Below are 27,298 nucleotides of genomic sequence, written 5' to 3' on the forward strand. Positions count from 1 at the left end.
GCTCAAAAGAGTCCATAGATTTTGGTCCCTGAATGAGTTCCTTCAATGTAAGTCTATGGGTTTTCATAGTTTTTGTTCATGATGAGTACTGATATTGTTTATTCTTGATTATTTCATTAGCAAACAGTTTTATGTGCATGAGCATCAGCTGACCTTGCCTGTGCTCTTCACTCCTTTAAAGATGCAGAAATAACAGATGACCCAAGCCAACAGAAGACACATGGAAAGATCAGCATTTACGCTCTCCAGACCACCACTGTTTGTCACCCGCAACATACGATGGCTGAGGGTACACAGATACACACACACACAGATATTATAAACAACACATTTTCATTTTATTTACATGCATGTGAAGACTCAAAGTTTTAGATTTCTAGTTTTAGGATAAACCTACGCTAATAAATACAAATATTCTATCTTTTCGTTGATGCAGTTTAGGAAACTGCACAAACTATAAACATGTTGTTTTTATAAAGTTCTCTGGCTCTGTGCTTCAACTCAGATTTCTCAATATCCCATGTCTGCATGATGAAACTTCAAAGATCGTTGTCCCACAGATGTTGGATGTTTTTCATTTGTTCCCACCCTTTATACGGGTAGGGGTTATCTCACTCATAGTCCAGGACTTGGGAGAGTACTAACAATAAATTAGGTGAATTTTCTGACATTACCAAAAAGTTTCTAAAGTAGCTGACTGACCCTAAAGCAAGTTCCACATTTTTGAAAAGGAAAATGTGCAGTTTCTTCCTTGATACTATATCATTACAAAAAAATAAGTAGAACTATAAATTAAGGGTATTAATTTTAAGTATTTAATGTTTAAATGCATACATCCAGAAGATAGATTTCGGTTGCTGAGAACCAAATCAATTTGTGGCAGTAATGCATATACAGTATTTGATATGTTTAGGAAATGATGTAACTTACAGCCAGTACTCTTGTTCGGAGGAGGTCACTTTAAAAGGCGGCCATTCAGATTCATTTTGGAAACTGATGAATGAAAGACATAAAAAGTTCAACAAAGCTTTTCAAGGGCATTCCTTTAAAACAAAAGCAACTGTTTCTGTTTCTGAATTATGACAAGTTATCTATTTAAAAAAAAAAAAAAAACTCTGCTGACAAAAAACAACTTAACCCAGCCTAATTTGGTTTTCTGGTCTTAGCTTGTTTAAGATGGTCTAGTTGGTCTCCAAATAATTCTTTAAGCTATTTTTTTCAGCAGCGCATTTACAGAAAAAAGCAAAGAGCTATATATTATCAAGTATAGAACATACAATATTGGATTTCAGTGAAATGTTAAAACTCTCTAGGCCATATTCAAATACACCTGCATCTGTCTGTGGGTTCTTTTTCAATTTCCTGTTATTTAAGTCCAAACAAAGAATAAATCATTCTTTCTAAAGGCATTACAAAGGGGACTTTGTTTAGGGAACTTTTCCTACAAGTGTGTTTGCAATCATCTAAAGCCTGAATTCAAAGAACATCTTCCATGACCATGTAAACATCCGGGAGAACAACAGACACTGCACATGTTTTTATTTTGTACTCTGTTAAGTGAGGTTACCTCATGCTGTAGTTGTCACCAAATCTATCCGTCTCATTGTACAGGAAAGACCAGTCGACTGCAGGTCTGTGCACACCTGTGTATGTAGTACTTATATTTTGGCAGTTCACTGTTGATAAAACGGGAGATCAAAGTGAACTCAAAAATGTATTTGGGATGAAAATCAGTAATATGTAATTGTGACTATTTCATGAAAATGTCATCTTTATTTGTTGTATTTGCGACTATATCTCACAGTTGCAATTTTATTTCTCATAATTGCGACTTTAGTGCTTGTAATTTTATTTCTTGTAACTGCGACTTCATATGTCAATTGTAAATTGCTTATTGCGATTTTATTTCTTGTAATTATGACTATACAGTATGTCTTACATTTGCAACTTCACTTCTCGGAAATGTGACTATTTCTTGTAACTGTGATTTTTTCATTGAAACTATTTTTTGTAATGGCAACTTTGTATCACAATTACAACTTTATTTCATGTAATTTACTATGTATCAAGATTGAGACTTTATTTCTTGTAATTTCAACATGTATCATAATTGTGACATTATTTCTTGTAATTGCAACTTTATATCTTACAATGTGACCACGTCTCACAACTGCAACTGTATAACACTGTAACTTCATATTTCATAATTGCGACTCTATTTCTTGTAATTGTGACTTTATATCTCACATTTGCAATTTAATTTCTCATAATTGTGACCTTAGTTCTTGTAATAGTAACTTTATGTCTTGTAACTGTGACTTTATATCTCAATTGTGAATGTATTTCTCATAATAGAAACTTTATTACTCATTACAATTTTATTTCTTGTAATTGTGACTATATGTTTTACATATGCAACTTTAGTTCTCGAAAATGTGATTTATTTCCTGTATTTGTGGCAATTTTTCACAATTACAATTTTATTTCATGTAATGGACTATTTGTAACTTTATTTCTTGTAAAATCGAATTTTTCATAATTGCAAACTTATATCTCATAATTGAGACTTCATTTCTTGTAATTGCTACTTTTTATCACTTTCTTTCACATAACTAACTATTTCTCATAATTGTGACTTTCTTGTAATTGCCATTTTATTTCTCATAATTGTGACTTTATTTCTTGTAATTGCAACTTTATATCTTACAATGTGACTTATATCATTATTGCAAATTTATTTTACATAATTGCATCTTTATATATCCTAACCACAACTTTTTATCTTGCAATATGATTTTATTTGTATTATTTTGAACTTTATATTTGAATTTTTATATTTTACGCTGATACAAAAACATTTCATAAACATTTCTTTCATAGAAACCAATGAGACGTATCATTCATGTCAGCACAAAGAGTGCGGGACAAGCTACAAACCAAAAGTTTGAAAATTCTGCAGCATGAACAATAGCAGTGATGTTTGTCTAAGCAGATGTTGATAATGCTGTATTCAGAGCTGCAATGTTTGTGGCATTGGGCAGGCCTGAAACTGCTTGACAGTTATTCAGTGTCTTAAGCCCATATGAATAGAGTTTTTAAATGCATTACACAACACAATTATCCACACCTGTGTTCCAATAGTTGTCACAGGAAGTCCAAGGTAGAGTACTCCAGAAACAGTTGAATAGATAAAACAGAGCCCAGGCCAGGACCACAATGTAATATATATTTAGATAAACCACTATAACTTGGGATGCAACACCTACACCTGTGAACAAAAACTAGTTTGCGTGAGAAAATCCACATGTGCAAAATAATACACAACCATCTCCATAAATTAACTTCATTTAATTCAAGCAATTAAAAACATGGAGTTTAGGGTGTAGAACAATTTATGAAAGAATAACTCACCTTCAAACATGGGGCAGATTTTTCTCCAAGCAGTGATGCCCCCTTCACTCGTGTATTGACCTAACGCTGTCTCAAGGAAGAATATTGGGATTCCACAAAAGAAGAGAAAGATGAAATAAGGAATGAAGAAGACACCTGGAGAGACCAAAAATGAGTTGGTTATTTAACTTATAGTCTCAAAAGTCTTGTTGCCATTATCTTTAAAGGGATAGTTCGGCCAAAAAGACTAAGTTTTGTAATCACTTTCCCTCAAGTTGTTCCAAACTTGTATGAGTTTCTTTATTGTTGAACACAAAAAGAAGATACTTTAAAGAATGTCCATTGGAAGTCAACGGGTGCCGTCCACTGTTGAGTTACCAACATTCTTCAAAATATCATCTTTTGTGTTCAACAGAAGAAAGAAACTTGAGGGTGAGTAAGTGATGACAAAATGATATTTTTTGGGCAAACTATCCTTTAAGGGATGTAACAGAACATCCCAATAACATATCATTAAATAAACAATGTCCACCATAGTGTAGCTTCTCTGGATCATGTGTGAATCTTATAAGGTAAATGGTAGAAAACGCAATAACTTTGACAATTTATTTCTCAAGATTAAAAAAACCCAAAAACATTTAATCTAAAGGATTCATTTTTAAAAACAAAAAACAAATATAATTTGGGCCTGCCTACTTATTTACAAAATTATAGTTTTTATTAATAATAATAAGACAATATCAACGTGTGTGCACGCGCATTAAAATATATTTACTATTTGTTTATTTTTTATAAATTAGTTGAGAGAGTGCAGAGCTTAAATCTGGGTGGCTAAAACAAAAGTATGAAAATACAAATATGATAACATTCATAGTGCAAATGGTGAGGGATTTGAATAAATCCCTATAAGCTCAAGTATGACAATTGTAACAGTGGTGTTTGCAAGCACCAATAAAAAGAAATTAAATAAAATTAAATTAAAAAAATGGTTGTATCAGCATGTGCTCAGGAAAACAGTCAATGATGTGTAACAAAAAAGAGTTCTGAGCATTGCTGAAGAACACAGGGGTCTATTGATTGTGTTATAAAGCATGGGCTTCAGCTCTGATGTGCTGGAATTTAAAGGTCAAATCCATCTCATGGTGCAGGGGTTCAAAACGCTGCAGGCTTAATGCCTTTTTCAAATGTCTTTATTTATTTGATACACAACAGCCCTACATTCCGACCCTCTCTTAACCACAACTTTCTCTTACCGCCTCCATTTTTGTAGCACAGGTAAGGGAAGCGCCACACGTTCCCCAGGCCGATAATCTCTCCAGCCATGGACAGCAGAAACTCAGTCTTGTTGGCCCATTTCTCCCTGGCTTCGGGTCCGCTTTCTGCGCTCCCTTTCTGAGCCTCAGGCTCTACAGCTTCCCCATCAGCAATGCCTCCGTCTCTAGTCTCCTCCATGGACCTTTTTTAGATTTATCTCTCTGTGAGCATTCATTTAATTACGAGTTATTAAAAGTCCATCAGCATGCAGAACAGTGAGCATACTCTTTGTGGATACATTTTTGCAAAGGATTCTGTGTTTTTTTTTTTTTTTTTTGCTTTAAACTAATGAATCACATTCTTAAATTCAGTATCGGAAGTAATATTTACAACTTCATATTTTAAAATGTAATATTTTGCACCTACAAACAAGAAATGGACAAACAGTGAAGGAATGTTTACATGGAATTATTGGTAACACTTAACAATAAGGTTTAACATTAGTTCATGTATTAACTAACGTGAACTAACCATGAACAGTACATTTGTTACTGTATTTGTTCATCTTTGTTAACGTTAGTTAATAAAAATACAGCTGTTCATGGTTTGTTCATGTTTGTTCACAGTGCTTTAACTAATGCTAACAAGATTTTAATAAAGTATTAGTAAATGTTGAAATTAACATTAACAAAGATAAATTAATGCTTTATTAGTGCAGTTCATTATTAGTTCATGTTAACTAATGTAGTTAACTAATGAACCGTATTGTAAAGAGTTACCGAATTATTAAATTAATCTCACTCTCCAAACAGAAATGATACATAAAAATAAAAAAAAACTGTTTAAAATGGATAATATTTCAAAATCCAGACAAAAAAAAGTCCTTGGACTTACCAAAGTTTGTGTGTAGCTCCCTAACATGCATGCACAGAGTGTCAGTGCAGAGTGCAGTTTTCTTGAGTACTGCACGCGTTAAGAAGTGGGAAGGGGCGTGACGTACAGGGGTGTCCTGTAGCATTACAATCTGGAGTCCAAGCCATGTGAAAACTTTCTTCTTGCCAGCATATTGTGCTATGTCTATAGCACAGAGAGAGGGATAAACAGAGAGAAAGACAGATAGACAGATAGATAGATATATAGATAGATAGATAGATAGATAGATAGATAGATAGATAGATAGATAGATAGATAGATAGATAGATAGATAGATAGATAGATAGATAGATAGATAGATAGATAGATAGATAGATAGATAGATAGATAGATAGATAGATAGATAGATAGATACTTTGTTATCAACAACGTGAAGTGCACTATATTATACACTATATTGCCAAAAGTTTTGGGACGCCTGCCTCTACATGCACATGAACTTTAATGACATCCCATTCTTAATCCGTAGGGTTTAATATGGAGTTGGCCCACCGTTTGCAGCTAAAACAGCTTTAACTCTGAAGGCTTTCCATAAGGTTTAGGAGTGTTTTTATGAGTATCTTCTAGAAGCGCATTTGTGAGGTCAGGCACTGATGTTGGACGAGAAGGCCTATCTATGGGATCAGAATCCCGCCAAATTTACTGCAGTCATGCATAAAAAAATAATAAGCATGAATCAAAATTTTAAAAACAAATGTGAAAATATAACGCAGAAAACTGAAAAATCAATGAAAAGTTAACCAGAATCACAAACAACGCAGTCACGGAAATAAAAATAATAAGCGTAAATCAAATATTTAAACAAGTTTAAAATTATATTGCTCAAAACTGAATCATGAATTCAAAATTATCTGAATCGCTCACAAAATCATGTTTTCTGCTCTTATTTTCATTTTTTGCATGTCCTTGCTCTTTTCTCCTTTGCTCTTGTTTCCACATTCTGTGCTTGCGGTTTCAAATGTTGCAGTTCAAGTTTCATGTAAATTAGGGGCGGGTCTTAGCATCACCATTGGTCCACTAGTTCTAGATTGACAGCTCATCCTCAAGCCAATCAATTGAAGAGGGAAGTTTACGTCACTCCAATGCGACTCATGCCGCAGTTCAGCCAGCCACTGTTGAGCTACGAGTGTAACCTCTATCACTATATCTGCAAGGAAATACATTATTGTATTGTTATGAATATAATCTTAGGACTCTATTCTTTTGTATGATAGACGTTTTAGGGGGGTTTCCTCACAATTAAAGCAGTAAAATGAACATGATCACGACTGGGTGCTTACTGACGCGAAACGCGTTCACTAGGCCTATAGGAGATGCACGGATGGGCTTTTATTTAATCCAACCGCATCACGCACCGTCCGCACCAACGTTTTTTGACCAAAGTTCAAAGCCCGCCATCCGCTGATTGTAAAGCCTTGTTGGGCGATGCAAGGCGCTGCTGAGGCGAGCAATCGTAATTCAATGGACTGGCCTACATTAAACCTTTAACTAAAATAGTTATTGAACTGTTTACACTGTCATTTACAATAAAAGAGCCTGCACAGCGACAGGAAATAAAAATGAATGCAAAAAACCTGCCTTAGCCTACTGTGACTGAAGGAGCTCAAGAACCGCTCACTGGTAAAACGACGTGCACTCAATCCCTCCAACATGACATTTCTCTGTAGCCTACTTTACTTGTTTAGTTTCATATGTTTAAATTAGGGCTGGGCAAATTAACGCGGGCGATTATTTTTTTCAGTTTAACGCATTAAAAAATATTTAATGCAAACAGCACAGCGTCCGTTTTTATATCCATTTTTGTCTAGCGTTACATGATCACGCTACTATTCATGTAAATGCTTCCAAGCACGACAAGACACAAGAGAACGCGCTGTATGTCAATGTCCTGTGTGTGTGTGTGTGTGTGTGTGTGTGTGTGTGTGTGTGTGTGTGTGTGTGTGTGTGTGTGTGTGTGTGTGTGTGTGTGCATGGGCGTAGAATAAACGTACATTCGTCCCCCGCACTTTTACCGGGTCGCACCGGTCCTAGTCGACCCGCTCTGTGCGGGATTCGAACCGCCGTCTAGTCGCCCCGCTCTTACTTTTAAACATTTATGATTATAATCATTGTTGAAAACAGCTGTGGAAATCATGATGCATTTTATTTTTCAGTATGTTTTAATTAGGCTAATAGAAAGTTAAATGAACAGCATTTATTTGTATTGAATAAAGCATATATAAATATTTTGTTATAATGCCACTTGATCAATTTACTGCATGTTTGATGAATAAAAGTATTAATTTCTCTCTTTTTTTTTATCTTACCACAAATGTTTGAATAGTTTCATGATTTCCACAAAAATGAAGCAGCACAACTGTTTTCAACATTGATAATAATCATAAATGTTTCTTGAGCATCAAATGAACATATTAGAATGATTTCTTAAAGGTCATGTGACACTGAAGACTGGAGTAATGATGATAAATTCAGCTTTGATCACAGGAATAATTTTTTTTCTTTTTTACTATATATTCACACAGCTGCTTTACATTGGGATAATATTTCACTGTATTACTTTTTTACTGCATTTTTTATTAAATAAATGCAGCCTTGGTGAGCAGGAGACTTCTTTCAAAAACATTTAACAATTGTAATGTTTCCAAACTTTTGATAGGTACTGTATATTTTCTGCCTTATTCAGTGATATTTTTTTTTTTTACAAAGCATAAAATCCAAGGGGACTTAATGCACAAGTTTTTGTAGTACATAAACCAATCATAAAATTGGCATAACATATAGGGAAAACATTATAGATATTAGTGGTTATTGTTCAGCAGTGTATTTGATATCTTACTCAATTAAAAGCAAGAGATGAGATCAATTAAATCTGTCAATTAGACAGAGGTTTAGAAAAAAAAATGGTATTACACCTGACATTTCTGTCCCCCTCACTTCTGAAAAGATGGCTACGCCCCTGTGTGTGTGTGTGTGTGTGTGTGTGTGTGTGTGTGTGTGTGTGTGTGTGTGTCCCTCGATTAGCTGATATGAGTCACACAGACAGGACATTGACACACACACACTCACAGACAGACAGACAGACAGGACATTGACACACACACACACACACACACACACACACAAACACACACACACACACACACACACACACACACACACACACACACACACACACACACACACACACACACGTGTGTTTTGCTCATGAACAAACAGTAACAACAACACAGAGAATTTTGAGTATTCTCATATTATGAGTCTTAAATTAGTTCAATAACGTCTTAAATGAACTTAAAGAGTTGTGAGGAAATGAGATCCACGATGTTCGTCAGCGGCCGTTCTTAAAGTGACAGGAGCACTGATGATGCCTGAACAACGGGAACAGAGAAAATTGTAGCTTTAATGATGATTAATCTATATTTGATTTATTATTAATGTAGTTAAGAAAGATGTTTCATAACTGTTAGATTTCTGTATATAGACATATACAGAAATCTAACAGTTATGAAAAATCTTTCTTAACAGGGAAGGCCACAGGTAAAAAATAACATTTATTATAATGGGTTTATGTAAAGATTGTTTTAAGTTCACTTAAATTAAAAGTTGTTTTTTTAAAGCCTAATAAATGTTGAAATTGGCCGCTTTCAGTTATACTGTAATGTAACGTCATTAATGTTCCATAGAGACAGAGATAGCCTACTGGCCTTCATTCATAAAAAGATGCCATTACAACACATATTTTAAAAAAAGCTGTCTTTAAATTGTTTCTACATTAATTTGGAGAGTAACTGAAATTATTACAATATCAAAATGTAACTTTAAATATTAAAATATTAAAAAATAGAAAAAAATGTGATTAATTAGTTAATTTTTTTAATCGATTCCCAGCACTAGTTTAAATATTATGTTATTTTTTTCATTTCATTTAGCCTACGTTGATTATGAAATATGATTATGATAGGCTATATGTAAGAAGACATGGGGGTCAAAAATTATTTCGACCACTTTAAGTTTCGTTAAGTTTTGTTTTGTATAAATTGTATCTTAATTTTAATCAATGTTTTGTCAACCAATTTCGAGGATTTAATCAATAATAAGCAAAATATAGCAGACAATGGCATGGAGGTGCCAGCGCTGCATGAACAAGGGCTTAAATGAACAACTAAGAACCAGCATTACACAAAGCCAGGGCATGAGCTTTAGAAATGAACGGAATCTTCAGAAAGGCGCTCTGACTCTGGAGGAAATATTACCACTCTACGCATTCTCTATACCGCAACGGTCACAATATGACCTCATGTCTATGTTTTAAAAACATAATTCAACATATAAATATTAAGCCTTTTTTTTAATGGCCACTTAAAGTGTACAAATAAATTACTAAATGCTAAAAACGATCTTAGCCTATACATGTAAATTAACTCAAATTTGCAGCACCTCCACTTCCCGTGCTCCTGCCTATGAATAGCCTATATTGTACCCCAGAAAATCAGCAGGGAACCGATCGGCGCACAATGGACAAAAATAAATCGTATCGCACACTCGTAGGCCTATTATTTATACGCATTTTCGTGAGATCGTTGCCTTGCACGTCTAATTAATGGGCAAAGTTTTCCGACTATTTTTTCGTTTTCTGCTGTGGATGTTATTGAATTTGTAGAAGTTTAGCTCTTGCTTTCTCTCTTTTAAATGCCTATCCCCGAGTGACAACAATGACTGGCTGTTTTAGGATAGGCCTATATAACTAATATCGAAACAAAACCCAGGCAGTATGTACGAGATGTTTAGGCCTCCATAATGTTTCTTATTCATATGTGGTTTCTTATTCATATTCCACCACTGGCTGTGAAAAAATATTTCTTTGGAATGAGAGTGGCACTAACCAACTATTTGGGGTCATGATCATTTGATCAATTTCTGATTAACCTCTCTAAAATGTTGAATGTATAAATTGATATATTTAATAATATATTCATGATTGTAAACAAATATATTTCCATGCACAAACAGTGGGCCAGAGATGCGCGGTTGGCAATTACAGCCGCAGACTCCGCGGATCGGGCGGATGACGTGACGAAAAATAAGATTATAAGATTTTAAATTCGGGCGGGTGGTTCAACCATTCAAATTAATAAAAAATAAAAAAATATATAATGCTTACATTGTTAAATATTGTTGCAGCGCCTGGTAGGCCAAGCAGACCTGCAAGCTAGAAGCCCAGCCCAGCTGTCAGTATGGAGGCAGCCCCATTCTTACATATAGCCTATCTCATAATCATATTTCATAATCAACGTAGGCTAAATGAAATGAAAAAAAAAAACCATTATAATATTTAAACATATGAAACTAAACAAGTAAAGTAGGCTACAGAGAAATGTCATGTTGGAGGGATTGAGTGCACGTCGTTTTACCAGTGAGCGGTTCTTGAGCTCCTTCAGTCACAGTAGGCTAAGGCAGGTTTTTTGCATTCATTTTTATTTCCTGTCGCTGTGCAGGCTCTTTTATTGTAAATGACAGTGTAAACAGTTCAATAACTATTTTAGTTAAAGGTTTAATGTAGGCCAGTCCATTGAATTACGATTGCTCGCCTCAGCAGCGCCTTGCATCGCCCAACAAGGCTTTACAATCAGCGGATGGCGGGCTTTGAACTTTGGTCAAAAAATGTTGGTGCGGACGGTGCGTGATGCGGTTGGATTAAATAAAAGCCCATCCGTGCATCTCCTATAGGCCTAGTGAACGCGTTTCGCGTCAGTAAGCACCCAGTCGTGATCATGTTCATTTTACTGCTTTAATTGTGAGGAAACCCCCCTAAAACGTCTATCATACAAAAGAATAGAGTCCTAAGATTATATTCATAACAATACAATAATGTATTTCCTTGCAGATATAGTGATAGAGGTTACACTCGTAGCTCAACAGTGGCTGGCTGAACTGCGGCATGAGTCGCATTGGAGTGACGTAAACTTCCCTCTTCAATTGATTGGCTTGAGGATGAGCTGTCAATCTAGAACTAGTGGACCAATGGTGATGCTAAGACCCGCCCCTAATTTACATGAAACTTGAACTGCAACATTTGAAACCGCAAGCACAGAATGTGGAAACAAGAGCAAAGGAGAAAAGAGCAAGGACATGCAAAAAATGAAAATAAGAGCAGAAAACATGATTTTGTGAGCGATTCAGATAATTTTGAATTCATGATTCAGTTTTGAGCAATATAATTTTAAACTTGTTTAAATATTTGATTTACGCTTATTATTTTTATTTCCGTGACTGCGTTGTTTGTGATTCTGGTTAACTTTTCATTGATTTTTCAGTTTTCTGCGTTATATTTTCACATTTGTTTTTAAAATTTTGATTCATGCTTATTATTTTTTTATGCATGACTGCAGTAAATTTGGCGGGATTCTGATCCCATACCTATCTCGCAGTCTCTGCTCTAATTCATCCCAAAGGTATTCTTTCGGGTTGAGGTCAGGACATTGTGCAGGCCAGTCAAGTTCCTCCACACCAAACTCGCTCATCCATGTCTTTATGGACCTTGTTTTGTGCACTGGTGCGCAGTCATGTTGGAACAGGAAGGGGCCATCCCCAAACTGTTCCCACAAAGTTGGGAGCATGAAATTGTCCAAACTGTCTTTGTGTGCTGAAGCATTAAGAGTTCCTTTCACTGGATCTACGGGGCCAAGCCCAACCCCTGAAAAACAACCCCCACACCATAATCCCCCCTCAACCAAACTTTACACTTGGCACAATGCAGTCAGGCAAGTACCGTTCTCCTGGCGACCGCCAAACCCAGACTCGCCCATCGGATTGCCAGACAGAGAAGCATTACTCCAGAGAACACGTCTCCACTGCTGCAGAGTCCAGTGGCGGCGTGCTTTACACCACTGACCCTGATGCTTTGCATTGCACTTGGTGATGTAAGGCTTGGATGCAGCTGCTCAGCCATGGAAACAGAAAGTTGGCGACTTCTGCGCACTGTGTGCCTCAGCATGCGCTGACCCCACTCTGCGACTCTACTTTTTTTACAGGCATAAATTCAGAAAAATACTTACAAAAGGAAAATGACAGCTATACACTGCGGCAACTATAGTTGCTGGTGGGCTTAAATTAATCATTGAATTATGAATAATTTATTGCCATTTTGTGAATATTAAGGCTAACTAATTTACGAGTATTTTAAAATATAATATAATCAATATTTCATTTTAGTCATCTGATTAAGTAGCCTAATCCAGAAATCCAGAATTCTATCATTTGGGCTAGTTTATGTCCATTGCTGATAATTCTATTTTTTCTAAAAAATTTCTTCAGAAATATCATATTTTATCAATTAAGTGAATGCATAGGCTATAATCTCACACCATTTTGTTGTTGTTGTTGTTGCACTGATTGCTGCCAAGGTTAATGATTTGTAAAATAAATAAATGAACCCTCTATATGGCATGGTGTTGCCCTCAGGCAACAAACTACCTTTTTGGACCTCACACTGCCCCTTTAAGTTTTTTAAATATATTCTTTTTAATATATAATATCACCTGACATGTCTGTTCAATGAAATGATGGGCTGAAGTGGGTGAGACTTTTTGTTTGGGGGTGGAGCAGTCTTTTCAAGAAGCAAAGCCACATGGTACACAGTGTCATCAACTGGTTAGATAAATATAACTTTTTAACATGTTTAAATTGAAATAAATTCATATAAAAAAATACATGCACGTGCATCAGTATCTAAAGAAGTATGTTTGATTGTTTAAATATTTATTTTGTTTTTATTTATATACTAAAACTGTGTTTTTTTGTTTGTTGCCTCAGGGCAACACTGTGCAGTTATTGAAAAAACGGGGTGAAATATTTTTTCCCCAAAAAAATAAAAAATCATGCCATAGAGGGTTAATAAAAAAATAAAATAAAAAAAAAGGCACAGCAACGACAGCTGAAAATGTGGATATTTCGTTAGAGGAGCACATCTACTATACAGTATAATTATAATTATGTCCACTTTAACGTACACACACCGTGACGGACGAGAAATCCGATGGCGCAGGCAGCTCGGGTGTGTATTATTGTCCCATATAAAATTTTAACAGTTAATTAGGCAATATTATTGATATTGTTGAATATTATTAAATATTATATTGTTATTTAAAGGGGAGGTTCAATCGCGTCAGAAACTAACAAATTATTAAGTAGCTGGATTCAGCTTCGTAGTCAACAACACGAATTAGCCTACAAAAGTTTTCTTACCTTCAAGAGGCTTTTATTCATTATAACCATGATGGAAAAGCCTAATTGCATAAATTAATTGAAATCATTATGATTCCATGAACGTTTCAAGACCATCCTCGCCGCTACATCCTGAACATGATCTTCTCTGTCGCCATCCTGCGGCAGCTGACGCGAAGCGACATATGACCCTGTATGTATGTGGACTATGCCATGAGTGGACCCACGAGATGATGGAAATATTTGATACGTAGAAAAAATTGATTAGAATTTTTTATTTTTTTTAAAGTTTATAGTGTATTCATATTTCTTATTCACTGTCCTTGAACAGCACTGATTTGATGGGCATTGCAGTTCCGCAAGACGGTTTCAGATAACTGTGATAATATTAACCTATAAACACACAAATAAAAAATTACCAATAACAAACGTTTATTAGAAAGTTTGTTTATTATATGTAAATAAACAAAGTATAATTATATGACATTACATTACAAATATTAGGCTAGAAAGCTCCTTTTTTTGGGGTAAAGGCCTGATAAAAATAGAGTAGAAAAAGTCTTAAGGAATTAAATATGTTGTTACAATGTTGTCCTCAGTACAGTACAGTATAGCCTAGCATGAACAAAAAGGAAATGATTAGGACAGATTAAATGTATTGCCAATAAATACAAATTACGATGATATATGATTATGTGTGTCTTTGTAATAGTGTTTAATGTAGTAAAAAATAATAAAAATGAATGATGTGGGTGATTTTAGAAACAATTTCCTAACGAGGAAGTTTTGAGTTCTGAAACTTAAAGAAAAAAATGTTTCCTCATGAAATGACAATGCTACTCTTAAAATTAAGACTAAACATTTTATATTTTTAGTAAGGCTTTTTTATAAGTAGCCTTTGCTGTCACAAATGCAAAAGCAATTAATCCCATATTATTTACTAGTTTTATTATTATAATTATTATTGTATTTTGTTGCTTATTATCCATGTATCTCCATGTATATCCCTATTATTATTATTATTATTATTATTATTATTATTATTATTATGGTTATGTATTATTATTGAATAAAAATGTTCGTAGTTTAATGACGCATGACGTCATAGCTGCGAATGCGGAAGTGAAGCGAACAACAACAAGAGGTTGAGATTGAGGAAAACGAAACAGACCCAGTATTCAGACAGAAACGATGTTCCAGAATTTTAGATGAAATCAGCATTGTTCTTAACAGCAAGAGGAACAAAGCTTTTTCGAAAGGTATTCACAATACTTCAATGTGGTTAAATGCAAAAGCATAATCTGAATTACGAAGTATAGCTATATTTTATCATTTCAGCATGTTTTAATAAACAAACATCCTTCATTAATGGGATCGCGACCGGTGAAATCGAATCAGATGAAATAAATGAGTAAAGTTTGAAAAAAAAAACTTTGATGTTGTCACGAGAAAGCCTCGTCTCGTTTGGAAGTTTAAAAACGATAGATTGATGAATGGAGGGGTAACAGTTAACGTTATATGGATGGTCTGGAAGGCTAAATTGTGTGACCTTTACGTAACGGACACCAAGTCAACTATATTTGATCATTCCCGCATGTTTAGTAAACAAAATAGCTTGATTGAATGAGATCGCGTCCTGTGAAATCAAATCAGACGAATAATTGCTTGCTTATTAATGAAGCATGTTGTCATGCACAGCTCTTGAAAGTTGGTCAGATGGTTATATTTGTGTATTCGCTTTGAAGATGCACTGCGTGGTCAATGACAAACATCTTGAGAGCTCAGGGGTCATCCAGAAGCCCCCTGATGAAGAGTCATGTGAGGAGGAAATGGACACATCAGAGACAAAGTGGCACTGGTTTTACCTTGCCGAGTGTGGCGTCTGGCATATGTTTGAAGTATGTAATGCACTTTATCAAACTGCAGTCTGATAGATTAGACTAATGACAATGCAATAGTTGCAAATCATGCTGTTTTCCTGTTCACTACAGGAAGTTCCGAGCACAGGCTGTTCTGTCACCAATGAGCAAATTGAACAAAACTACTGCAAGAATCAGAATACTTCAATGGACTTCTATACCGCTAAATATACCTATAAATTAGACTTTTCTGGTCAGTTACCAAACAAAACATAGATTTGTGTTATCTAAATTTGTGGTAATAAATGCCATGAGGGCTGTGATATGGGTCTTTACTGTCATCTCTCTTTGTCATCTTCTCAACTCTATCATGTCACTAGCTATGAAACAAGTCAATGTGACTACTGGAAAAGAAAGGCCAATCAAAAGGGCATTGCATTCAGCTACTGACTTTAGGTAAGCTCATTTATGCGTTTATTATTATAACATGTATATTGTAATGTTTTATATTATACATTTGTATAATTTATTACTTTAAATAAAACAAGTGTTTTTTAATTTTGTGTTTTTACAGATTTATTTGTGATAACCCAGCCCTTCCTGTTCCCAGTCACTGGGAAAGAGTTAATACAGAGGAACCCTATCAGGTATAAAAAATAATAATAAAAAAAGATACAATTAAATGACTTTTGACTGCATTACAGTGGTTTGCTTCTTAACTAAAGACTTACTTTTTCTGTTAATTTGAGAATTTTTTCCTCATCATCTGCTACTTGTGGTGTGCCCCAGGGATCCATTTTGGGACCTTTATTGTTTTCCCTTTATATGCCTCTGTAACCGGTCCTACTTGACCCACTTCGAACGGGATTCGAACCGGGTTTCCGGCGTGGGAGGCGGGCACGCTAACAGGGTCACTAAAGACCACAGCCTCTAGCGTCAGTAGCTAGCGCACCTCTCGAGGCCAGGGGAGTGAGGTTTACATGCTCCGCTCTTACTGGCCTACATCCGTTACACTTCCTTTGGCCTACATTTTTCAGAAATACAGCATTTCTTATAACTGTTGTGATGACAATTCTCCGTTTTACGTTCCAGTAAGTCTTGACACCACTGTTTCATTCAATGTTTTATGGAAATCCATAAATTATATTAACATTTGTATGGAGACTCCACAGGCTTCCTCTTAACTTCAGGGTTGACATGTTTGTATACAAGGCGTTGGCTGGCCGTGCACCAAAATATATAATAGTGACCTTCTTCAGCCATACCATCCTGCTAGAGCACTCAGATCTTCTAATAATTTACTCTTAATTAACTCTGCCACAGTGTCACTATAAATCAAAGGTTAATCGGGCCTATTCTGTGGCTGGGCCCAAGCTTTGATATAGTCTCCCCTATCATGTGAGCTCTGCTCCTTCATTGGACATTTTTAAATCTACTCTTGTATCATACTTTAGCTCTTGGAAATTTGTATGTGTTGCTTTAACAGTGTACAGTTTGTTGCTTTTGCATACTGTACAACACTTTGGATCAATTCATATTTTGCGTAATTGTGCTTTATGAATTAATTTTGTTGTCGTTCTTTGACTGTGTTTCTACAGCTCATTGCTCTATGCAGAGATACGTTTGAGTACAAAGAAGTGTCCCGGTTATATGAGAGAACCATGAGCCAGCCCATCAGATCCATTCAGAGAATACAGAACCTGGACTTGTGGGAGTTTTTCTGCAGGTTGTCTCATTTTCCCATATTTCAAATAAACTGAAGAGATTTATGTTGCAATAATGATTCTCTGTCTGCATATTATCACACTTATTATTACAAGGTTTATTAGCAAATAAAGTTTTATTTTTTTAATTTGAAATGTTTTTAACATTTCATTTATGACAGAATCAAACTTAAATTTAATTGAAAACAAAAAAAAATGCTATATATTACAGGAAAAAGGCCCAGCTGAGAAAGATAAAACATGTCGTAAACGTTGACGAAAAGATGCTTTTTCACGGAACTGGCCACAGTAACATACAGGCCATATGTACATACAACTTTGATTGGCGTCTCACAGGAAGTCATGGCGATGTCTATGGCAAAGGTACAGTTCATGAGTCTTTCTGCATTAAAGGGATGAATTCACAAAAAATGAGAAGTGTCATTATTAGTGGATCCTCATGTTGGTCCAAACCTGTATGACTTCTGTCTTTCATTGAACACAAAAAGTGACATTTTGAAGAATGTTCACGCTGCTCTTTTACATACAGTGATATATATATGATAAGTTGTAATTATGACATACAAATTGACCATTAAAAATTGACATAAAATGTCATAATGACAAAAAAGTCACTCTTTATCACTATTCACATTATCTATAATTATGAGATAAAAAGTTGCAATTATGTCATTATTGTCTTTTTATCTCATAATTGTATGTTTTGTTATCATTTTTACTTTATCTCATTATGACTTGGTATATCACAATTTTGACTTTTTATCTCATAATTGTATCTTTGTATATCACAATTTTGATCAATAATTGTCACATTGTTCCAGCTTTGCATGAGATAAAAAGTTGCCGTAACACTTTAGAATAATGGTCATTAGTTAACATTAGTTAATGTATTAACTAACATGAACTAACCATGAGCAGTACATTTGTTACTGTATTTGTTCATCTTTGTTAACGTTAGTTAATATAAATACGGCTGTTCATGTTTTGTTCATGTTAGTTCACAGTGCATTAACTAATGTTAACAAGATTTTAATAATGCATTAGTAAATGTTGAAATTAACATTAACAAAGATTAATAAACGGTTTATAAGTGCAGTTCATTATTAGTTAATGTTAACTAATGTAGTTAACTAATGTTAACTAATGACCATTATTCTAAAGTGTTACCAAAGTTTCAAATAATAATTTAGACTTTAACTTAATTTAATTAGACTTTTTATCTCCTCATCATGATCTACTGAAGCATATTTATTTTCTTATGTGGCGAAATTTGACTTTTTATTGAACTTTTTAGCTGCCTATTTTTTGTCGTAGGGTTAATGTAAACATTTCACTACTGTTGAAATGTCATTATAGAAATATTTAACATTGTATACATATAATTTTTGTCTTCCAGGAAGCTATTTTGCACGCGACGCAAGGTATTCCAGCAAGTTTTGCCATTCGACTAGCAAGCACAACTTTATCCTACAGAAACATGGTCTAGCGCCTGCGATTTTCCAGAGTGACCCACCTTACAAGGTCATGTTTCTGGCACGGGTTCTAGTTGGGGAATACACACTGGGTCATCCCCAGTACTGCAGACCTCCTTCTAAAGACATGAGCATTGCCAACTTTTTCGACAGCTGTGTGGATGACATGATAAACCCTAAGATCTTCGTTATATTCGACAGCAACCAGATCTATCCGGAATACCTAATTGAATTTTACTGATGTCAAAGACCAAAAGAGTTAACGGAACTTACCATACCGTGGAGTTGTGGGACCTATAGAGCAGAGTGTGCTGTAACAGTGCTGAGGCCGGTTACTGCAAAAGTGCCTTTGGTGAAAAACTATGAACTATATAACATGTACTGTGACTAGAGGGCTGAGAAGAAGAGAAGAAAAAACAAAATAATAATATAAAAAAAAATATATAGATATATGTGGGTAATATATTTATAGTTTATATGGATTATATCAACTTGATGTTTTTCATAACATTTATTTAAATGTTCTCTTAATTTTTCTTTTGAAATTGTATTGCTTGGAAGACTTGTATTATTCACTTGTATAATATCCAGAAATCCTGATTTGTGGAAAAAAACATGTTGGTAGAAAGTGATTCCATAAAAACTCAAGTACTCAATTTATTTTTTTCAAATTTGCCCATGTAACATTATTATTATTTTATAATCTACCTCTTTATAACTCTACCTCTTGTCGTGTATTTTCAAAAACAAAGGCAAACATCTCTGATGGCCTGTTGTTAAAAATGCTTTTAATGGAAATTTGATGATGACGTCTGAAAGGGGACCTATTATGCAAAAATCACTTTTACATGGTGATGATGGTGTTGGCAGTGTGTGTACACAACCACCCTATAGTAAAAAATCCACCCACTCCTATTTTTTTTTTTTTTAATCCCGGTTCAAACTGAGCACTGCTAGTGTAGTTTCAGACATTTTCAGTGTGTGAGATTGTCCTGTTTTGTTGTCGGTATGAGCTCTTGAAGCTCTGCCCTCTTCTTGAAAGGGGGACGGGAGCACCAGTTCATTTGCATTTAAAGGGACACGCACAAAAAAAACACGTGTTTTTGCTCACCCCCAAAAAGTGGCAACTGTATCATTCTATAAAAAAAATATCTGTTGGGTATTTTGAGCTAAAAGTTCACTTATAGTCTGGGGACATCAGAGACTTATTTTACATCCTGTAAAAAGGGGCATAAAAGGTCCCCTTTAAAGCCGCAATGAAACTGAGATAGTGACAGATCTTATCTTTCGTATTGTGACATATACCCTATACAAGTGAAACAAATTATTGAAAAATGTAACGTGGGAACTTCATCAGTTGTTGATTGGATGGAGGCAGAGATTATAGCCGTTGATTATAAGATTGGATGATTGAAGAAGTCTGACATATACATCACGAAAGAAAAGTGTAATTTCACGAAACATCAAGTGGACATTTTGATTAAAACTTACAATGTCAAAAATTTTAATAAAAAAGACATGCATGGATGAATTGGTCACAATACGGTTAATTTTGAGTAAAAATCTGTGAAGTTATTCACATAATATTTTAAATGTGGCACAAATTGGACACCTACTAGAACAGGCAAAAATCCTAAAATAAGCTGCCGGCATAAAACATTTTATAATTATTAAAATGTGTGTGAATAAATTATACAATATTTTAATCTAAGTTATATATTTATTTAGTAATATATTACTGAGCGTTAATGCTAAGTATTGTTCTGCTGGGTGGTTTCTTCCCAAATAAATCAAGCATTTATTAATGAATGTTGAGTATGATGACGTTAAATCACTTAAATTCCATACTTCCTGATCACACTGAAGTCACATTACAAAGAATCTGATTTATTTCCATATACAGTATGATTTGCATTGAAAATGTCATGTTCAAAGTAGGGCTGTCAATAGATAAATGTTTTTAATCGCACCTTTGTTGTGCAATTAATCGCACACTTGTTGTGAAATTAATCAAATGACATTTATCTCATTAAACACATTTATTTTGTCATAATTTGCTATATCCAAAGTAAACAATCAGATTGAAGGGTGATTCTCACAAAACTGTATTTTCTGCAAGCTTCAATGATCATTGGAGACTCCAAAATGACACCAAATAACCAAATATAAGGAGTCCATATACTTCTATTATATAAAACATTTATACACACCTAAGCAACCATGAAAAAAACATTACATAAAGAACAGAATTCACAGTGTATAGTAGCCTATGTGTACAGAGCAACAACAACGAGATTGCTTTCATATTAGACGAAAAGCTGCGATACCGAACAGGACCACACGGAGACGCCAAACAACTCCTAAATCAACTGCTTTGACTGAATAAACCTTCGATTATAATCACAACAACGTACATATGACAAATCAGACATCCTTCCTGAGTGTGTGTGGAAACAACGTGAATGTACTGTGTGTCTGTACATGAATGCAGCGTGAGATCAGTGATTTGGAGCGCGCACATACACGGTTGTTTGCATCAGACACTCACACGCTTACTGCACGACTGTGCGTCACCAAAATTGCGCTCTTCAGAAACAATCGCAGAATACGACAGAGCTCGTGTTTTAAAACAAAGCACACACTGGAACGAACAATTCACTAAAAAAAGCAATTTAAAGGGTTAGTTCACCCAAAAATGAAAATTCTGTCATTAATTACTCACCCTTATGTCGTTCGAGACCCTTAAGACCTCCGTTCATATTCGGAACACAAATGAAGAAATTTTTGTTGAAAGCTGATGGCTGAGAAAGGCTTCAGATAGGCCTCCATTGGCATTCAGTACACTTATAATCCCAAGACCGATAAAAGGCACTTAAAATGTCGTTACAAAGTCCATCTCACCACAGTGACTCTACAATAATCTTACGATGCGACGACAATAGTTTTTGTGCGCAAAAAAAAATCAAAATAACACCTTTATCCAGCTTGTTATTGCCTTCCGCGTGTGCCTCCACGACGCATGCGCGAGAATATGACGTAGCGTCGGGGTTCAGGAATCCATGAAATGCACACTCTAACCCCATTTTGAGCACTACGCCGAGACCTAAAGCACGATCAATGTAGAATCCAACAGCTGAGATATGCGCGTCTTCCTCTGATTGTAAACAGATCACTTCTGGGTCAAGTGTCCGAACGCCGGATCTGCGTCATATTCTCGCGCATGCGTCGTGGAGGCACACACGGAAGGCAGTAACAAGTTGGAAAAAGGTGTTATTTTGATTTTTTTTGCGCACAAAAACTATTGTCGTCGCATCGTAAGATTATTGTAGAGTCACTGTGGTGAGATGGACTTTGTAACGATGTTTTGAGTGCCTTTTATCCGTCTTGGGAGTATAAGTGTACTGAATGCCAATGGAGGCCTATCTGAAGCCTTTCTCAGCCATCAGCTTTCAACTAAAATATCTTCATTTGTGTTCCGAATATGAACGGAGTTCCCTTTCGTTCAGTCACTACGACGTAACGTTAGTGACTAACGAATGGGGGTTTCGCTTAGAAGCCTATCAACTTCGAGTTTAGAGAAAACGCCCAATGGCGTGCCAATGCCATGGGGCATGCTGAATTTGCATACGTAACTCCGCCTCACCGCGTGAGTATATAAGGAAGTACGTGGCAATATCGCATTATGTTCTGCTTTCGGAGCCAAGAGTACCTACCTCTTCACTCCTACAGCCTTCTGAGACTCTGTCAGCTTCTTCGAGACGAGCAGCTTTCCAGTCGGTGTTGGTGTGACGGCGCGTTCCAGTGATCGCATACTTCCTGCCTGCTGATCTGCGCAGTGGTCCGTTTGACAGCTGGTGTGTGTTTCCCTGGGCGCTTCGGCATCGACTGCGAGGCTTTCCTCTCACAAAAAGAGCTTGCGTGTGGCACGTCTTTTTCAAGACGGCTCGCCCGTGCACTTCCGGGTGCGATCGATTTTCCGCTGCTGTCTGTGGACGCATTCACTGCTCGAGCGTGTTTGGGCTTCAGCACGTTCGGGCAGTGTTTGCGGATGTGTCACGTTTCCATTGCGGGGGCGTGACCATCGCGATGTCGCGGTCGAGACTCAATGATCTCCGTGAGGAGAGAGAGTCCCCTCTGCCACACCCCAATCTACCGTCCCCGAGTGAGATGGTACTTTGGCTGGTGGCCAGGGTGACCTGAGGGCGGTGCTGTGGTATTAAGAACCCCGACGTTCATTCCTCGGGCCACGCCCCCTTCTTATACATCGCTTCCGTGAGTGTTGGATTGAATCTACGGCCCGTCTCTGACGCCCCGTTCGTTCAGTTCACGCTCCGGATAGCAGTGAGATGTCGATCGCCGCATCCCAAGGTGGGCTGGAGTCCTTTGGGGATGACGATTAGGTTGTGCTCCACCCCTGGGTGTGTTAGCACTGCCTGATCTGACCTAAAGTTGACAGCCATGTTATCTCGGGCAGCCGCGGGTCTCGCGCTGGTGTGGAACTCCGCCCAGTCGCGGGTGCTCGTGGTTGCGCGATTGGTTTTTGGGGGCGGCACCCGACAGCTGTTGGGCCCCGCCCCCAATGCCTTTCGCTCCCGGGGTGCATGAGGAGATCACGCGGTCCCGGAAGTCCCCGTGCTTCCCGTGACCGTTTGGTGGCCTCCTCCGCCTTCTCTGCCCTTGATGGGGCCGCGGCCTAGGGTACACTGGGGCCCCCTCCCCCCCACTGTTGAACTCTCTGTTGCGCACTACGGTGTCCACAGAGGGCTTTGACGTGGCGTGGTGTGGCTGTCCTAAGCACCCCCCCCAAAGCCTGTGGGCTCGTCTACTTCGGTGGCGTGGTCCCGCAGAGCTACGGGCAGGCCGCCGCCCCTTTGCACATGCACAAGGGTGGAGCCGACCCAGGGCTCTTCATTGAGCTGCGTGCCGCAACTGACCCCGCCCCCGGGCGGTGAAGGTGGCCACACGCTCCCTGGGTCGGGCGATGTCCACAGCTGTGGTCCGGGAGAACACCGGGCCTTACCTGGTGATGTGGAGGACGTTGAGCGGGCCCGCCTCCTCAACTCACCCATATCCCAGGCTGGCCTCTTCGGCGGCGCGGCTGAGGACTGCGCCCAACAGTTCTCGGCCGCCCCAGAGCAGACTGAGGCTGTAACACGTACTGCCCCGGCGGCCAGCTGCTGCACCAGCCGCCGGCCCAGTCGCCTCAGTCCGCTCGCCGCCGAGGGCGCCCTCCCTCTTCCCGCCCGGCCCCAGCAGCAGCCTTCACCTGGGCCGCGCCGTGGAGGTGGTTGAGGATGTCGCCCAGTCCGCTCCCCAGACTGGTTAAACGCCAGGATGGAGGTGGACAACTCAGAGATGGGTTCCAGTTCTTCCCAGGGGATGGTAGCAGGGCCTCTCCTTCCCCCGGTGGAGGGCCGGGGGAAAATCCTTCCGCTGCTGGCCCCCGGGCTAGCAGCGCTTGGGAAGAACTCATGTTCCTGTCTCTGAGCACCCAGAGACCGGTGATGACAGTGCGCGCCACCCTCGGGTCTCGCCACTCGCATCCCTCTCTGTCGCCAGCCCCCTGGCAGAGCAGACCCCAGTGGAACGCGAGTCCTTCCCTGGTCTCCTCTGTCAGGGCGCAGCCGTTAACCGTGCTCCGACCCCGGGACGCCCAACAGCCTCCCTTGTCCGCGCCGGTAACGCTGCCTCGCTGCCCCACCCAGGGTACGTCTGTCGTCCGTATGACCCCGTTGGTGCAGTCTCTGGAAGCCTGGCTTCTGCTTCCGGGGCTGTCCCGCTGGGTTGCCCGGACCGTCAGGCTCGGCTACGCGATTCAGTTCGCGCAGGCTCCTCCCCGTTACTGGGGAGTCCGCTATACCGTGACCGGGGCCCATGCCCCCGTCATGCGTGCGGAGATTGCCACTCTACTGGCGAAGGGTGCGATCGAGCCTGTCCCTCCAGCCAAAATGAGGTCGGGGTTCTACAGCCCCTGTCTCCATCCTTCCTCGACACAGACCGTTCCTACGGTTTGCTTTCGAGGGGCGGGCATACCAGTACGCGGTTCTCCCATTCGGGTTATCTCTGTCCCCTCGCTTCTTCACGAAGATCGCCGAGGCAGCCCTTGCGCCCCTTCGGCAGCACGGGGTCCGCATCCTGAACTACCTCGACGACTGGCTTATACTAGGCCACTCTCGAGAGCAGGTTTGCGGACACAGAGATCTGGTTCTCCACCACTTAGCCCGTCTGGGCCTTCGGGTCAACTATGAGAAGAGCAAACTTTGCCCCGTGCAGAGGATCTCTTTTCTCGGTATGGTGATCGACTCGGTCGCCATGTACGCGCAGCCTCCGAGCGAGCGCGCGCAGTCTCTGCTGACTTGCCTCCGACAAATCGAGAGCAAGAGTGCGGTTCCACTGAAACTATTTCAGAGGCTCCTGGGGCATATGGCATCTGCAGCCGCGGTAACGCCGCTCGGATTGCTTCATATGAGACCGCTTCAGCACTGGCTTCGCGATCGAGTCCCGAGATGGGCATGGCAGTCTGGCACGCTCCGGGTCCAAGGGACTCGGGCCTGCTTACAGACGCTCACCCCGTGGTCGAACCTTCCCACTCCACGGACTGGATACGTGCGATATTTCCTCAGGTGAGCTCCCCGAGAGCCCTGAGCTCCTCCAGCACTGTCGACGCCGACATCAGTTCAGTCTGCCCTTTCGAGCCCAGACCCTCATGTCCGGCCAGGTGCCCCATGTGCACGGTTCCCTCCGGCGACCCCCACATGTGTATTTCACCGTAAGTCTCCGCAGTGAGCGGGTTTCTTCCCTTGGCGTGTCCCCGCCACCCCTAGGGTTAAAAATCCACCTTCGGCTGGTACCCTAGAGATCTTCCATATGCAGCCCCTACCGGCTCATATGTGTCTCTTAAGTCCTCCCCACGGGCAGGCGTTTTTGGCATTCCCTCACTGGGATATGCTTCCCAGTGTACCTTGGTATTCCTGTGTTAAGTGGGAGTCCTTCGTCCGTACTAGTCTTACGACAGGGTACTCACACTTACGCAGGGCGCTGGAAGACAGCTGAGTGGCGGGATTATATTGGGACCCCCATTCGTTAGTCACTAACGTTACGTCGTAGTGACTGAACGAAAGGGAACGTCTCGGTTACGGATGTAACCCTCGTTCCCTGAGGAGGGGACGGAGACGTAACGTCCCGTTGCCACATCAGCTGTGCTACCTGGAACGCAGGAGTTCAGTCTTGGCTCCTCAAGCAGGTAACATAATGCGATATTGCCACGTACTTCCTTATATACTCACGCGGTGAGGCGGAGTTACGTATGCAAATTCCGCATGCCCCATGGCATTGGCACGCCATTGGGCGTTTTCTCTAAACTCGAAGTTGATAGGCTTCTAAGCGAAACCCCCATTCGTTAGTCACTAACGTTACGTCTCCGTTCCCTCCTCAGGGAACGAGGGTTACATCCGTAACCGAGACGGTCTTACGGGTCTCGAACGACGTGAGGGTGAGTAATTAATGACAGAATTTTCATTTTTGGGTGAACTAACCCTTTAAGTCTCTATTCTTTCTGATCAGTGGTGGAATGTAACGAAGTAGGCCTACAAATACTTTGTTACTTTACTTAGGCTAAGTACATTTTTCACGTATCTGTACTTTACTTAAGTAGAATCAATAGTGCATACTTTTGACTTTTACTTCGTTACATTTTGCAGCAATTATTATACTTTCTACTCTACTATTTTCTGAGAATATTGCTTCAGAATAATGATATTTAACTCTGCAGATCACCCTGATAGATAACCTTGTAAGTCAGAATGTAAACTGGGCCACAGATGGTAAGCACAATTACATTAACCACTCTACTACATTTCTACAACGTTCCGTTACATTTTCGTTACATTTTCTGATCAGTTTCAGGGCTCGAGATTAACGCATAATGAACAAGGTTGCGCTGTTGAGGCTCACGCAGCCTCATGAGGAGAAATGGGAACAAATGAGCACCGCTCACACAGAGAAACTCAGTCACATACTGCAGTAGTAACGATTCAAAATGTGGAGTTTTTATATTTATATAATACAGTTAAAATGGTCATGAGCTGTGGGTCATGACCGAAAGGACAAGATCCCGGATACAGGCGGCCGAAATGAGCTTTCTCCATAGGATGGCTGGGCGCTCCCTTAGAGATAGGGTGAGGAGCTCAGTCACTCGGGAGGAACTCGGAGTAGAGCCGCTGCTCCTCCACATCGAGAGGAGCCAACTGAGGTGGCTCAGGCATCTATTTCGGATGCCTCCTGGACGCCTTCCCAGGGAGGTGTTCCAGGCACGTCCCACCGGGAGGAGGCCCAGAGGAAGACCTAGGACACGCTGGAGGGACTATGTCTCCCGGCTGGCCTGGGAACGCCTCGGGGTTCCCCCGGAAGAGCTGGAGGAAGTGGCTAGAGAGAGGGAAGTCTG

The 27,298-nt window shown here is 39.2% G+C and overlaps 2 protein-coding genes across 2 annotated transcripts in view; one reads left to right on the plus strand and one right to left on the minus strand.

Moving 5' to 3' along the window:
* The window catches only part of LOC307126602 (sodium- and chloride-dependent GABA transporter 2-like), a 29,558-nt gene extending 23,947 nt beyond the window's left edge, over positions 1–5,611 (minus strand). The window contains exons 1-7 of the mRNA XM_079817215.1: positions 5,539–5,611; positions 4,644–4,865; positions 3,412–3,546; positions 3,128–3,268; positions 1,568–1,676; positions 931–993; positions 154–283 (exon numbers count right to left, since the gene is read on the minus strand). Coding sequence (XP_079673341.1) covers positions 154–283; positions 931–993; positions 1,568–1,676; positions 3,128–3,268; positions 3,412–3,546; positions 4,644–4,842 — 777 coding nt within the window. The 5' untranslated portion in view covers positions 4,843–4,865; positions 5,539–5,611. The remainder of the gene's footprint in view (positions 1–153; positions 284–930; positions 994–1,567; positions 1,677–3,127; positions 3,269–3,411; positions 3,547–4,643; positions 4,866–5,538) is intronic.
* Positions 5,612–14,904: 9,293 nt separating this feature from the next.
* LOC307126637 (protein mono-ADP-ribosyltransferase PARP11-like) lies at positions 14,905–20,381 on the plus strand. The gene is made up of 8 exons (XM_079817265.1): positions 14,905–15,059; positions 15,546–15,698; positions 15,792–15,912; positions 16,040–16,115; positions 16,234–16,306; positions 17,258–17,385; positions 17,595–17,746; positions 18,780–20,381. The coding sequence occupies exons 1-8, from the start codon at positions 15,009–15,011 to the stop codon at positions 19,094–19,096; spliced, it is 1,071 nt and encodes a 356-aa protein (XP_079673391.1). The 5' UTR covers positions 14,905–15,008; the 3' UTR covers positions 19,097–20,381.
* Positions 20,382–27,298: the final 6,917 nt, after the last annotated feature.

Source organism: Gobio gobio (genome assembly GCF_949357685.1).
Source record: "Gobio gobio genome assembly, chromosome: 5".
NCBI lineage: Eukaryota > Metazoa > Chordata > Actinopteri > Cypriniformes > Gobionidae > Gobio > Gobio gobio.